General features: G+C 44.6%; 1 protein-coding gene across 1 annotated transcript in view; it reads right to left on the bottom strand.

Moving 5' to 3' along the window:
- Window positions 1–2,364: 2,364 nt before the first annotated feature.
- The window catches only part of Mindy4b (MINDY family member 4B), a 30,625-nt gene continuing 16,685 nt past the window's right edge, over window positions 2,365–16,304 (bottom strand). Inside the window, 5 exon segments of the mRNA XM_042055933.1 lie at window positions 2,365–2,507; window positions 4,002–4,182; window positions 12,336–12,497; window positions 13,144–13,216; window positions 15,465–15,535. Of these exon segments, the coding sequence (XP_041911867.1) occupies window positions 2,365–2,507; window positions 4,002–4,182; window positions 12,336–12,497; window positions 13,144–13,216; window positions 15,465–15,535 (630 nt within the window).

Genomic DNA, 16,304 nt, shown 5'->3' with positions numbered 1-16,304 from the left:
TGTGGGTGACAGTTGTATGTCTGGGGCAGACTGCAGGGCCACTGGCAGTGGCACCAGGAATTATCCCTACTACTTGTACTGGCTTTTTGGGAAGCTATTCTTTTTGGATGGATACCTTGTTCATACTAGATATAGTAGGGAGGGCCTTGGCTATGTGCCTTACCCTTTCTGAGGAGTGGATGGGGTGGGAGGGTATATGGAAGGGATGGGAGAAGGGGAGGGAGTGGGAACTGGGATTGGAATGTATAATGAAGAAAGATAGTTTGCTTTCTTTTAAAAGAATAAAATAAAAATAACCCTGCCTCCTTGTTCAGTTGTGTGCAATAACCCTACTCTCTATTGCCCTGTATATAGCAAACATGCTAAGCTTCCATGCTCTTGAGGCTTCTCCCTCCCAGAGCCCAGTCCACTCATCCCAGCTTTTCCATGTGTCTGACGTCTCTTCATTCCCTCACCACCACAGTCAGGTTCACGTGGGAGCCACACGGAGTGCAGCAATAGCTAAGTCTAAATAACATATCCCCACCTTAAAAACAAATCCAAACGCGAGTGGGCGTGTCACTTCAAGATGAAATAAGAACTCATTTACATAGAATATTAACAAGGTGTACAAAGTGAAGAATACCTCTGTATATAATAAAAACATAAGAATGTAATCTTTACTTCATTTATTTATTGGTAGAATTTTGTTCCAGAGCTAATTTAACATAAATTACAACATATGAAACATGGTAAGCTAATACAGATATGAAAAAAGTACTATGGGAAAAATCATAAAATAAAGGCAGGAAGAGAAAACAGAGGGATTGAGCTATTTTCCACAGGCTGTAGTACGGAGCAGTCTGCTTCGGGTGAGAGATGCTGGTGTTCTTCTCAGGAGCTTTTACCTCTCTTTCTTCCTGCAGAACCTGCAATTGTCTGTGTAGCAAGCAAACCCATGCTCAGCCATACAGGAGGAACCACAGTTGATCTCAGAGAGTCATGGATCCCTCAGGGACCAGGGCCTAGATTGTTTTGGACCAAGAGAATGTCCTCATTGCTTCAGACTTAGCGGTATCTCTTGAACTGCCTGCCTCCTGACAGAATACTTTCTAGTATGCTTTCAAGCTTTCCAGCCATCAACGCCAAAAGAGTCAACTGAATTCTCCTAAAACGAACTGAGCTTTGTTTCAGACCCAAACCTCCCCTCAAAACACAGTGTCTGTAAGACCAAAGGAGGTCCGGGTCTGTAGAGCGCCACTCAAATGTCTGACGTAGTTAAAATTCTGAGTGAAAGCCCGGATGCTAGCGGCACTGCCATCAGCAATCTGGGCCGTAGGCTCCCTCCTTAGACACAATTTATTACCCGCTCTGAAAGTTTCTTCTCCACATTCCTCGCAGGTTATATACTATTCTTGAGCCAAATGAAAAAGGCATTTAATAAATTAATGTGGACACTGAGTGCAAGACATTGTTCCTTGGGATCTGACCTTTGGTTTCTATATCCAAGCCGTCAATCTGTGAGCCAGCAGTAGGGTGCGGGGGTGGGGAAATGTCTAGATGCTTCTCCGGTATGTCTTCTGGACAAGAACACGTGTCTAGGCTGTGTATCTCCTCGGGAAAGGCTCTTAGGCATTTAGCATAGGAGAGAAATATCACCAGTCTTTAAGGCGTTCTTTTCCTCTCTGAACACTGAGATGAGATTTTATTTTTGCAGTATCTTACTTTGTGTAGGAGCAAGACTGTCTCAGCTATGTTATTGTTATTATTTATATCTGGGTTAGGAGAGGAAAAGAAACAAACAGAATACTGGTAGGAAGAAGAGTCTTTCTGCCTGCTGCCTTGATTGCGTGAGTCCTCGGCCCCCACCCTGCCAGAGCTTCCTGCCCACGGGGAATCGGCCCCCTCGCCGCCGAGTGGGAGGAAGCCCATTTCTACTTTACTGAGAAGAGCCCTCTGATGTGGCCTTGTGAGGTACGTCCTTGGAAAGGAACACTGCCCGTACCAGGAAAGGCTTGAGGAGACTTGAGCTCTTGCCATTGCTAAAAGCTGATGACATCTTTCGATAGACTTTCATCCCCCAAATGGAAGTGAGCTCCCAGCTTCAGTCTTAGCGAAGTCTCGGGAAAAGAGCAGTTTGGAAAACACAAAGAAGAGAGACCAACATTTTCTCTTCTGAATTAAGTGAAGGAGCCACTGTTGAGACCCCTGGGATTAAAAAACACATTCTCTACAGCACTGATAACAACTATGAAGGCACAGCGAAGAGAAAAATGAGAAATGGCCGGTGGTATTTCTCAGCGGGGCTCATGAGAGAGGAATGCATGCTCTGTACCTTTGCACACCGTTTGTTCCGACGCTTCAGACAAGTCTCTAGCTTTCTTTTTAGAAAAAGGGACTAGCTCCATTCCAATTCACGGTAGCCTCTCTCCATTTAGTTCTGATTGCCATTTCCACCGGAGAAAACCGTCTTCCCGATCCATGTTTATCCTCACGGCGCTCCCCTTCCCAGTGATGCGAGTGAGTATCTGAGGATGGAACAGCAGCTTTGGCATCCAGGCCCACTGACCTAGCCCCGAAGAAGCCAGCACACAAGGAAAAGAGACATTGTGGGTGTGGCTGGCCCAGGGAGCCTTTGAACTGACTAGATGGAGGGAAAGTCTTGCAGCCGTTGTGCTGAAATACCCTTTCAGAGTAGGTCTGTAGTAGCCAGGCTTGCTGTGTGTTGGGTTGTGAATGTTCTTGTCATTTAACACAACACTATGTGGCACATAGGATCAGGCACGTGTCACTGATATTACCAGGAAAACAGGTGACAGGAAAGCTCGTCACGTTGGGAGAAGAGATTGATTTGGGGGTAGAGTCTAGAAAGGGAAGCTGGAAGCTGTTTTCCTAGGCCTCGGTTTGTCTCACATGAGCCAGGTGACATTTGAGAAGTACTTAAAATGCCATCACTGTGCTTCATTGATTCGTTTAGTGGCTAAACATAGCGACCACACAACCAAAAATAGATATCAGAGTACCTGCTTCACATGGCTAGCGGGAATTGAGTGCCTGTGTTACACACGCTCTCAACACCATACTCAGAATAGATCATGTGGGGCGTTTGTAAGATGAGAAAAATGGGGTTTACCTCAGAGGTGGGTAAAGTAAAAATGGTAACAGATGTTAAAGGACATGTGGCTAATGTCACACTAAAGTAAATGAATTAATATACGTTTCTCATAATTAAAGAAAAGAGCATCACAAATTTGTTCTTAGAGCCATTTCTAGATGTAGAGAGAATAGCAAAAATTTAGTAACCCCAGGCTTATGATGCTAAATGCAAAGTCATCCATTGACAAAACCCCATAAATGGAACCAAGGTTGCTGGAAAGAAGTCACGTTTGTCCACTGTTAACGTCTTGTCAAAGGTGCCAGTATTTAAAGACTTCCTAAGGTTAATCATTTTTCCTCATGATTTTAAGGAACTGAAGTTGTAATTGAGACAAAAAGCGGTCTGGTCATCTGTGATTCTCCCAGGACCCGCTGAAAGTTTGCAAGAGTTAGCACTCAGGAATGTCTTTTGAATTAAGATGAACAGAAATGCATTCTTACATCAGCTGCTACGTCACTGGAGGACCGACAGTCTTGTGTTTGCTCGTATGCAGAATTGGCCAGGCGGAGCTCTGTGTCTCCTTTGCTTTTGCATGCCTGTCCTGGGGCTTTGCATGGAGAGACCTCATGTTTAAAGAAAGGGCCGTGGAAAAATAGTTCTGAAAATTTGACCCTTCAAACTTTATTTTTTATCTTATCTAGAATTTGTTTATTTTTTCCATGTTATTTCTGACACCAACACATACACATCTACATTTTAAAGCCCCACACGACAATGGATTTAGACCAAGGGAGAGGCTTCATTTTAGAAACTGAGTCTGAGTATTTCTTGCAGTGCTAGCACAGAAAACCACACAGTTGTTAAATGACGGCGGCCGCCCCTCTGAGTGCGCTAAAGCACACACGTGGGAGTCTCAAGTGCTCACCTATTGTAAGATGCATAGGCTTCTTCTGGGAGGGCTGCCCGCTGTAAAAGTGCAGATCAAAGACTCGCTCCATTTTCCAGTCCGATAAGAGCTGCCTATTTGTGCAGAAAAGGATGCTATAATTTCCACTGAGGTTGCACAGCCAAACAGGAAATGTGGGCGTCTTCAGCATGCTGCCCACCTGGAATGGGAAAGGAGAATGCAAATGAACATCTAGATCTTTCTGGTCCTTTCCGAATGAAAGACGCTGACACATTCTCCTGGTGAAAAAGCAGTCCTGGGCTTCTTGTCGCACATGTAGCTTGCAGGCTGTGGTATGTGGGTTAAAACCCAAACCAAGACTTCACAGAGAATGAATTTACACCTACAAATGGCTTGGGAGAGTAGGAATGCCTCACTTTGCTCTGAATGGGCTGTGCTTTTTAAAACACAGCAGCCTTATGGGGAGGATAAAGGTTTTCTAGTTTGGCTATAAGGTGACTTGCAACTATAGATGTGGGAAACGAGAAGGCCAGTTCTGGGTCACTGACTAGGGTGTAAATAAGCATTTAGTTATCTGTCAGTTAAATGAAACACACTCTTTTCTAGGCATTTTTGCAATAGTACTTTCCTGAGCTAAGGTTTATATATAAAGAAAATATAATATAGAGGTCAATCAATTGTTATTAATCTTAATATTTTGAGACCATTTTGGCACATAGTTTCAAACTTGCTCTGTAGCCCTGGCTGACCTCAAGCTCATAACCCTTCTGCTTCTGCCTTGTAAATGCTGAGGTTACTAGTGTGTATCACCACACTCAACTGGAACATGCAACCATTAATGTAAGAATGGAATGAAGTAACTAGGATTGAATGCTGTTTGTGATAAAGTGTCATACTATTTGAATTCAGGTCGATCTTATGATTGATTTAAAAATCAATGAAAGTCCCTGTAAATTCTGGACAAAGGGATGATATACATATATAGGTATACAGATAATATGTATACAAACATTTTCCATAGAACATTTGTAAAATGCAAAAATTCTGCTGTTTCTCAGTTGCACATGCCCAGCCTGGTGCTGACACCAGGCACTATCACTTTATAGAGCAATGCAACGCTTGTCTTTCCTGAACGCAAAGCGACTAGATCCCTTCTGAATCCCACAACGACCAGATTTCACCCCGAGCAGACAATGTTGCCTGCCTGGAGAGATTGCAGTAGAAGGGAATGCCCTGCATGATGGTACTTTGGGTAACAAGTCAGGAGATGAGCCTTACGGTTACCACTGAGAAAACAGCTGGTTTAAAGTAATATAACGGGTCGACCAGAAACTAAGATCTTCCAAAGAGACGCTTATGACTCTTTCTCTGTGTGACTATCAGACTGTTCAAGTAATGGATCCTAAAGAAATGGGGATTTCTCCAGGGATCTCATGCTGGGAGAAGGAAAAGGCCCCAGGCAAAGGATAAACTCAACTCCTGCGCAGATTTCAACCAGTTCTAACACTTTATTAACCACCTTACAGGACTGGAACCTAGACAAGGGCGAGTCAGTGACAGGCAGGACCACTGTTGACTGGGACTGTTTCCGTGTAGCCATCCTTGGCCTTCTAGTCAAAGGCTGATGTCACTTCAGGGCCCAAAGATGGGCTTAGGGGAGGTGGCTGGATCTCTCGGTCCCTCTTCCCAATGTGATCACACTGAATAAATCTCCCTTTCTGCATTCCACTCTTAATTTAGCTCTTTTAACCTGAAGATGGTGACTGAACCTGGCTAGAGCTACAGCTGTGGCCCCCAAGTCTGAAAACAGCAAGTCCTGCAAACATAAAACCGAAGCACTTTCTGGTTGAATCTCGTCAGGTCTCACCCCAGCCCCTGTCCTGCTCTTGCACACCTGCCCATTTGATTGACATTTTCCAGTTTTAAGCGGTTTAATTGTTTTTGGATAGATATGGTTTACCAGCCACCCTGCCCGCTTCGCAGGGTTCTAAATATATTTTATTGGTGAGATTCCACCAATTTGAGCAATTCTGAATTTGTGCATGTTGCCATGGTAAGAAGGAAATTAAATTTGATACAGTGGTACTATAAATAAAATACCTTTCTCCTTATTGTGTAATAAGCCCGGTCGTTTCAGTGTTACCCCCAGCAGCCAAATCCTCTGTAACATAAACCTTTCTTTAAGTCGACGTAAAATGACAAGGACAGGAGAGAGGGACACATCCTAACACTAGAGAGCAAGAACTGAGTCCATGTAGGCTTTCCTTTTGTGCCACCAGTACAACGGTGCTTAGACAGTGACTTTGCATAATGAGCTTAATATTGCAAGTCCCAGGGCCTCAGGCTGGCAATGTGAGCGGGAGAACGGTGTCAGAAGTATTGTGCTTTCTTCATTGAGCCCGGGTGTCAATTCCCATGCATGCGTGTTAATGGCCTAGCTTTCCTCTCTGCCACCTGGAACACACACTTGATGTAACTTCTCTGGCAGAGTTTGCAGGTATGTTGTAAAAACAAGTCAGATCAGGCTTGCAGGATGCAACCTTGGTGACTTCGTGGCAGAGTGTAGTGGGTTACCGCTTCATTGGCTATTTCCAAGGTTGGATTTCTTCCCATCTGGCTCTCTGAAGGGAAGACGTAAAGAGAGAAGAGGGTACCATTGGGATGGAAGTAGGCGCTGCCAGGGCTGCCGTGGGAATGATTCTGGCAAGACCTAAATGACTCCAGTCCCTTCTAAAACTCAGAGTTGATTTTTCTTCCCACTGGCAGGTGTAACGATAACGTGAACCTCCTAAGGCTTTCCAGATGGTGTTAGACTCAAACTGCTTTATGTTCTCACTTAGGTATTGGAGCCTCACACTCGAACTTGTACCTTCAAATAGAAAAGTAACAGGGAGGCTTCAAAATAGTGCCTCGCCTGGTGGGTAGCTGGCTGCTTCCTGCAGGAACTGTCAGTCTGGTGGGCTCTAGGGGGCTTGCCGCTTCATCTGATGAGAGCATCATCTTTTTTTTTTTCTTTTTAAATCTCACCCACTGAGCTGTGACATTAGGACAGAAAAATGTGTGGGTTTTTTTTATTTTTTGCAATCTCTGCAGTTTTAGCACAGAGGAAGGAAAGATTGACTTGGGGAGACAAAGGCAGAGCTACAGAATGGGTTTCTCCTCAGCCACAGATCCCAGCTGCTGGCTGGCTGGCATGCTAGTTGCCTTCTGAGCTCAGAAACCTTTCTTCTGCTAGGTTTTCCCCATCAGTGCATACACATACTATTCAGACCTACTGCATCCACCTGGACAGGACCCACCAGATACCCTGGAAGCAATACACGTTCAGTTGCACAAACACAGGTCTCCTGCAATGCCACCACACCTTGGAGCAGAAAGGAAGGGCCTTGGCTGTGGAGGGTCTCACAGTCCGTGACATTGTTCTGAATCCTTCTTCTTTTCTTTCTCAAGCCTGTTCTGCAAGGTGTTTCCATTCCAGGCTTGGGTGTTGTGAAATATTTGACTCCGGGGTCGACTGAAGTTAGCGCAGATGGCTACTTGGTGTGCGCCTATCTAAGCACTGTTGAGCTTGTCCTGATGAGGGTGAAAAGTGTCGGCACCTGACAGACGTGATCTGCCTGTCCAGAAACTGGATGGGGGCGAACCCTTTAGAAAGCATGCGACCAAGCACCTGTGATTCATAAACTCATAACAGCTTTAGCTTTAAATGGCTCAACCGCCATCCACTTCAAAACCCCTGCCACTGTCAAAATGTTAGCGCCCACCGCTAGTGAGTCTGTAGCAAATACTCAAGGTTGTGTAAGACCAACCTGCACGTAGAGCTGATTTTTAAAGTGCTAATTATAGCGTGCAGTTCCCGGAACTAGTATTTATATATTTATAATTTATTGGAAAATAAACTGTCACAGCACAGCAGAGACCGTGAGCGTTGAGTGTAGATAGAATAGGACTCATAACCCTGCTCTAACCGGCAACTCAGGAAGGCTTTGGGCAAGGTCCTCCTAGTCCCTTAGACCTTTCTAATCTCTTAACTGAATCACAGAGCAACGAACTGGACTTAGGATTCTAGCTTTGGGTTATACGTGGAAGATGTCATTGCTAGTGTCATTGCCAGTAGAAAGTCTGGCAAAAACTGGTGCTGCATGTTCACGGCCATCGGCATTCCATAATACACCTTCTCACCTTCTGTTTCTCACCCTCTAGTGAGAAATACGCATGTGCGTGTGTGTGCAAAATGAGGTCAGGCATTCATGAGATGAACATGGCTTCTGTCCTGACATGGGAGGATGAAGTGGAAAGAACAACAACAAAAATACTTTGTGGAAAATCAACCGCGTGTGTGCGTGTTTTGTATATCCGTGTTTGAGAGGCTTAAGCAAGACGATTGTCGGCTTGTCGCTGATCTATAATACGTTTTCTTTAAAAAAAAAAAAAAAAACCAAACTCCAAGCGCATGACAGAAGCATCGTCATAAATGTCCTCAGGGTTTCAAGCCATTAGTGTACAATTTCAGGCAGGTTTTCAGCGAGGGCACATTAACAGGCATCTCCCTGGGGGAGAGAACGCCGAGTCCAAGAATGAAGGATGAAAAGCCCCACTACCCACTTCCCCCAAAGCTGCAAGCGTTTCGGATTTGATTTCGATGTAGATTTTAAAGTGACCCCAGGCATCTCTAGCCTCTGCCCTACTTCGAATTGGCAAGCGAACCTTCGGATGGCGCCCCTGTGGGCTCCTTCATCGTGCCCTCTTCCCAGTAGGAAAGCTCTTAGTTTCTCCCCTATGTGCTGTGTGCTCTCAACTGCCTTTAAGGTCCTTGAAAACATCCTCTTCTTATTAGAGGATATTTTGGGCTCTGCAGGTAATTTTCTTTAGAGCATGGTTTAGCGCTGGATCCCCGTGAATTCTTGACTCTGATGCGCTCTGTCTCTTGGTGGTGGCATTTTCTCTGATGTGGTCCTTTTCCTCAGACCAGCTTAGCAGCTGCTTTGCAAACACCTGTCCAATTTTAGCCTCGGCTAAAGCCAGCAGCTCGTCCCCCAAAGCCTCGCAAACATTAAAAGGGAACAAAAGGCTGCTCACCTTGCCAGCACGGATGAGACGACGGTATGCTGTTTCTTCTAGGTTCTGTTGAAAGAGCTGGCTTCCCAGTTCCTCACACCACGGATTTAATCACAGAGCCAAAAGAGTTCATTGAATTTCCTCCTTCCTCTAGAATAGTAATTCTCATCTAGGGACAATTCTGCTCTCACCACTGCCAGGGGACATTTGAGAATGGCTACAAATGTTTGAGGTTGTAATGACAGGACTGGAGCAACTGGCATCTAGTGAGTGCCACACAAGAGCTTGCACACCATAGACAAATATCCCCAGTGACCACAGCTGAGAAGCCCTACATAGGACAGGGTTTCTCACCCTCACTGACTCTTAGAGTCACCTGGGAGATTTGAGGCCATGTGCCCAGCGTCCTTCAAAGGAAGTAACATTGTTTGGGGTCGACATGGCTTTTTGCTTACAGGACCCTACGCAAAATGAAAAGGCAGGTATTCTCGCTAAAAACTTAACAATGTGGCGCTCTAGGTGACAATACAAGTGTCGCACTCAGGAAGTTAGTGGGGTTTGAGGATGCCCCAGGCATTCATTGATCATTCAGAACTTTCTGAATAGGCTTAGACTGCAGTCAGGTTGCTATCATTGCTATCGTGTTACTCTAGAAAGCCAGTTCTCAACCTCTGGGTCGAGAGCCCTTTGGAGGTCAAACAACCTTTTCACAGGGGTCACCTAAGACCATCAAAAACACAAAAACACAGATTTTACATTATGATTCATAACAGTAGCAAAATTACAGTTATTAACTAGCAATGAACTAATTTTATAAAAATAATTTTATGGTTGAGGTCACCCCAACCTGAGGAACTGTATTAAATGGCCAAAGCTGAAGGGGGACACACCAGATGAAGGGGAAGGTGAATAAAGTAATCCCAGGATATAATAAGGGGTTCTTTATTTGAGGGGGAACTCAACACAGATCACAATGGGGGAACAGGAACAGAATCCAGCATTCGGGTGTTAGAGCCGAGAGAGAGAGAGCAAGCGGGTGGGCCCACACCTTTTTGATACCCAAGGCCATGCCTAACCTAGTCCAGCTGAAGGAGGTTCCCCATCACACAGCAGTAGGAAGGTTGAGAACCACTCTTCTAGAATAATCAGCATATGCCACATGAGGCCCACCTAGGACTCAGTTTTGTATCTGGACACAGATCCTCCCATCTAACGGATGCTAAGTGAGCCTGGCTGACTGAAGGATTAGAATGCTATCCACTGTCATCTGTCAAATGTGCACAGAACATTTTGGATTTCCGTCTGTTTGCTTCACACCAGTCCTATATCTCAGAAATCAGGAGAGACTCAATAGTCATCAGCTCAGAAGGATGAGTGACTGGGCAAGTCTTGCCCCTGCTGAGGTTACCAATAGCTATAGATTTCCAGGTAGGATTATTTTCTTCCTCTGTATGATCTACCTTGCCTTTGCCCCAAGGCTTCTAAATACTGCTGGCATGTGTCATGTGACATGTGGCATAGAAGCCAGTGGCATGAAAAGAAACTCATAAGAAAAGCATCTATTTATTTAAATGCATACAAGGGAAAAGCAATTGCTTGGTTTATATCACCATAGCAATGAAGGTTAAAAAAATCTTAAAATTGAGTTGATTTAAGGAAAAATATCAATAGTAGCACAAGTGACGCAGGGGCATGACACAAGTTATAAACTAAAATGATGTGAAAGGGCTTTGTCACAATAGTTGAAGCCCTAAAATTATTGTCACTTGTGTGTTTCACCCTTGGAACTTGGTCTAGTCTATTTCTCCAATTTTTGCAAAATAGAATCTTGGTACATTGCTGAGATCTGAGACATAGACAATACTAGACTGTAGACATGTAGTGACTATGTATGGCTAACAGAAAAGCAAAATATGTCAAATGAACCCTTGCTTCTGCCTGAGTTTTCTTCACTGCATTTACTAAGGTCTGAAGTGAACCCCCAGCTTGTCTAGAAAACGTGATTAGGGACCTTATGACTATAACCCATCTGTTTTCATCCAGGATATACCCAAGTCTTTGCCGTTCATGTAGTGGGAGTCTTTGCAGCCATGAAACACACTAAAGGCCAGATTCTCACTAGCATATAAAGATAAATGTGAGAAAGATTCCAGGAGAGTAACATAGAATTACACACAAGGAAGAAAAATAGGAGAAAGCATTTCTGAAAACACAGACCACTGGAGAATGGAATTGAGTTCATTTCTATTAGTTTATTTGGCACTTGTCATTTGTGTGTGTGTGTGTGTGTGTGTGTGTGTTGTTCCTGGAATCTACAATTAAGAAACAGTAAAGAAACTTTCAAAGCGCACATGTGCATAAAAGCTACCGGCCTGCCACTGTCAGATCCTATTTTCTTGATGTCATCCAGATGCGTGCAGAAGATGCTGGGTTTGTGAGCAACACACACATAACAGCTGGACACAGGTGGAGAGGTAGGTGAGGTTATGGATTGGACGGCTCCTTGTGAGAAATTCTGTACTCATGAAGGGTATCTGTGGGAGGAACGGGAGAACTGGTAGACAGGCTAGGTACTGGGCAGGGCCTTGTTTGCCAGCAGGGTTAAGAGATGATGGGCATGGGCATCTCTATCAGAGGGAACCACCTCCAGGTAGTGTCAAGGTCACTCCAGAGAGCTGCTGCTCTCCACAGTCCTTGCCTCTCCCGGGGTCAGGAAGAAAACTGTGGCGCAATGCATCCTAAGCAACTTCGGTTCGTGGTCTGGAGAAAGTGTTTGCCTTTTCACCCTCTCTTCCTTATTCTCTGCTTGTACACGCACGGTTTGCTTTCTGGCCATCAGAAGGCGTGCATTCCCTGAGCTGAAGACATTTGTGACAGGCATATCAAAAACAGGGCCCCTGTTCTAGTAATTGTAAAAAATGATCAGCAACAGGAAATGCATGTACACTCTTTTGCTTAAGTAACAGATTTGGAGGACACCAACCACTGGGCTGTGGCTCCCTGGGCATGAAAGGAAACTTCCATCCATCTGTGTATTTCAAACATTATTTTTCAATAAGTGTTCACATGTGGCTTCCGCTATATGTACTTTGTAGGCATTAAAACATGGGAAATAAAGTATAAAGAGAATAGCATTGGATGCTTCCATTTAGATCCTGAGTGTGTGTGTGTGTGTGTGTGAAGGAGGGAGGCACACCAAAGGTACCAAATGGGAAAAGAGGTTCATATTTGATACTTTTAAGCATGACAAAATACTTGCATTCTGGTTATAGAGTTAAGAATCAAAGCACTAACCTGTGAGAGTCGGTCACCTTCAGAAGTGTCCTTACCCCACTGCAAGTAGCCAACGTCACTGCGGGCCAGGACTCCATGTAATGTTTCCCCAGACCTTCCTTTCTCATAGCCATTGAAGACATTTGGACTTGCTCTCCCAGTCAAAATCATATTGATAACGGCCTAGGTTGAACAGTTTGTTAATATTTACATTTTAGGTAGCAAGGACATGGAGACTGTTTTCTTTAAAAAGTATTACAGAAATGGTCTGGGAGGCAGCTCTGGGGCAGGAAGCTTGCTTATCAGGCCTACGGGCCTAGATTCAACCCTCAACACAAAAAGATAAAACAATCGTTTTAAATGCCCATTTAGTTTTTACTATAAAGAATGCAGCTATACAAACATAGTCCTGGAAAAGCATATGTGTGATATGAAATTGGTAGAATTAAAAACACAGTTTTGGGGGTTTTGGATTATTTTTTTTTCTTTTATCCTACCACCCACATGCTGACTTTTCTTCCTTTGTATTTGTTTTAAATGTGCTTTCCACTGTTATGACTTAGGAAGCACGAAGCTAAAACGTACGCCGTTTGTTTTGTCAGGTACTAGGGATACCTGGTGAGTCTTGTCGAGGTATCATGTTTCTGAGATCTCCGGCTTCTATGGGGACTCTAGGAAGGACTGTGGAAACCAGAGAGTAGGCTCTGGTAGCTTTATCTCATCTCTCAAAGACAGCGTGACCAGGTTTTACTCAAGGAGAAAATGAACTTGCTTAGAGAAGAAGCCTGGTTCAGAGTCTACAAAAGCGATGCAAGGTCTTCCCGCTTACCTGCCTGCACAGGATGCTCCCAGCACGAGGCTGCAAGAGATGAGTGGTGCTGATGTCCAGGTCCTTCCGAAGCCTGCAGGGTGAAGGGAGCTGTCAGCATCTGGTCTGAAACAGTGATCACGCCAGGGGGTGCAGCAGTAACAAGGCCACTGTCCCTTGCTCATGCCCTTCATGGTTCTGCTTCTCAGAGGACTAGGACCAGGGCTTCAGGGGTGATGGAGAAACTATGGTGATGGTGAAGTAAGGAGTTGAAGGGGAACCTCAGCCAATCACCTTGTGTGTGGGGTGTGTTCCCCTTAGGCTAAGATTTACTTATAAAACTTGCGGGTGTGATTCCCGCTTCCTCTTTGTTTTTTTTTCCTGCGCGCTCCTCGCTGGAACCCGGGCTTTGTAAGTCCCCCTTTCTTTCCTTTATTAAAGCTGAATGTTTTATTTTAAAGCTAGTCTGGTTAATTCTATCGACCGCTCACCAGCAAGGAGTCAGTGGTAGGGGGAGGAGGAAGAAGATATATACATGTCATACAACAGAATCCCTCTGTGTGCTCTAGATGGATGCTGGGCTCGCTGGAGAAGAGACTTATCCTATATGGCATAGGCTGACAGCAGTGACATATGACCACACCAGAGAGTGTTGGCTTAACGCAGGACTGAACAGACTCATCAAGTGGAAACCAGAGTGGCTGCGACTTCATTTTTTGGCTTCAAGACCAGAGACCAGAGGCTGGTCCTACCCTTGACCATGTAAGGTGGCCTGTGGCTCTTGTCAACTGGAAGAAACATAGAGCTGAGATAGAAACAGTGTGTCTTCTTGAGCTGATTTATTCCGAGACTGGAGGGCATGCCCTCTGCAAACGACACTGAAAGATTTGGGGATCTCATGGAACTGAGGAGAGTGCTCTTCAAAGTACAGCAGAAGAGAAGGTGGTATAGATTTGAGCATTTAAAATCTTAATGGTAGCTAAGCATGGTGCCACCGTGCTATAATCCCACCCATGTGGGAGGCTGACGCAGAAGGATGGCAAATGTGAATTCAACTTAGACAACTTTGCAAGAACATGCCTCAGAAAAAATAAAAATGAAACATTTTTAAGTGGCTGGGCATTGTACATCAGTAGTAGAGTTTGCCTAGTATTTGTGAGGCCCTGTGTTCTAAATTCACACACACACACAGAGTTTATGTTGATATATTTATTTAAATACATGGTTATAGTTGTTAATCTTGAGGTTGAACCTTAGGCCTCATTTGCGCCATTCAAGTGCTCTAGCACTGAGCTACATCCACTGTCTTCTTTTGATAAAACCACGACACACCTATGGAAGTCAGAGGACAACTTGTGAGGATCCATTCTCTCCCACACTTTGGGTTCTGTGGCTCAAGCTCTGAGGTCCAAAGGCTTGGTGAAACTGTCTTTTACCAGCTGACCCAGCTTGCCAGCTCCCTAGCTCCTTTTCACTCCTTATTTTGAATTTAAAGCACACTAAGTTGCCCATTCTGGCCTTACGCTCACCCTATAATCCAGGATGATCCCCTTGACTCAGCCTTCTGAGTGGCCGGGTTTACAGGCCTGTGAAGGTATGTCTACTACATCTTTATCATAGTAAATGGCTTAAAGAAGTTGCTTATTTATTAATATTGAAGATATGAAAGGGAAGAATAGTAATGTTTAAAACAGGTCTATGCTTAAATATGCATTGATTTAAATGAGCTTTCTAACCAAAGAACGGTATAGCTCATACAAATGTCATTGTTGTTAAAGACAAGTTTTAGGAACAGTGGCGCAGGTCTTGTAATTCTTCCCTCCTAGGAGCCCCCACCCCTTGTCTGGCTCTCAAAATCTTGCATTTATTTCAGAGTCTGGAAGAGTGTCTTCCTCTTCCCTAGAACTTTCTGTGCATACTGTAGGAGCCTGCCTTCTCTGGACTCCACCAGCAATCATTGTCTCTCCACCACTTCAGGATTTCAGGTGCTGCCTGGGCTTTGTCCACTGTTTCTGGGTATATCTGCTGTCTTCCCCAGGGTGGAAGCCACAGAAGATGAGCACCCCATCGTCTCTTAGCTATACTTCCCATTGTGCCAAGAACAGAACTTTGTATCGCATAGACAAAAGTTAGACATCTGAAAGGATAATTTGTGGATAAAAAAAAATATTCACAAAAGACCCCTTGCCTAGTCATATGAACAAATCAACTAAAGAGAAGACACACAGGCAGAAGAATAACTGTTGCATAAAATATGGAATGGGAATATTTTCCTACCAAGTTCACACCTCTGTGGCCCCCTTCCTGTAGGCAATGCCCGCGTGGATGTTTGTGAAATTTACCTCTCGAACGTTCTGGAGAAGACTAGGCTGTAGAGGAAGAGGATGACACCATGGCTGCCTTCATCTTGGAACTGTGGAAAACGAAACCAATGCCTTTGCTTAGAAACACTGCTGATAGAGAGGTAGAGGGCACACGTGTGGGTATGACATCAAGGTCTTAGGTCTAACAAAAGCCCGCCCTCTTCCTAGTCACTGGAAGAGTGGAGGCTCTCTTCTTCCCAGCCACTTCCTTCTCCACTTGAAGGCCACCAATGGGCCAACATTCTCTTAGTCTTCAACTTAGCCTTTTTTTCTTCCTCAAACTCACAGCAATCTGTCTGCCTCTGCCTCCCTGAGTGCTGGGATTAAAGGTGTGCTTTCTTTTAGTTTTATCTGAAACTTTCAGCAAATACTGCATCCCTCTCACCACAGGATTTGTTGCAAAGGTTCAATGGAATAATGTACAGGATACATCTTGGTTCCTGGAATATATTGGATCCATAGAATCTGTCCCTTTTTAAGGCTGTTCTGCTTAGAACATTCAAATGATAACTCGTGACCCCGTGGATCATATCCAAACTGCCTAATCAAATCCAAGCCTCTCAGGGGCTAGTCTAATCTTAGGTTTTTCTCAGTATTCCCCTTACTACAAAGCAGCCCTTTGCTGGCCTCCCAGGTGTCCAGATCTAGAGCCTCCTTAGAAGGTACAGTAGCAGGAAGGGTGTTGCCAGGCACCTCATTTTTCTTCATGGAATAGCGTGTCTGCACGTATATCTGTAACCTGTTACAGCATAGAACCCCCAGGCCTGAGGACAGGTACCAGTGGCATAGAGGGCAGACAGGAATTCAAATGGGTATTCT

This window comes from Arvicola amphibius, chromosome 11, assembly GCF_903992535.2.
Source record: "Arvicola amphibius chromosome 11, mArvAmp1.2, whole genome shotgun sequence".
NCBI lineage: Eukaryota > Metazoa > Chordata > Mammalia > Rodentia > Cricetidae > Arvicola > Arvicola amphibius.
This window is presented reverse-complemented; position numbering and strand designations above follow the sequence as displayed.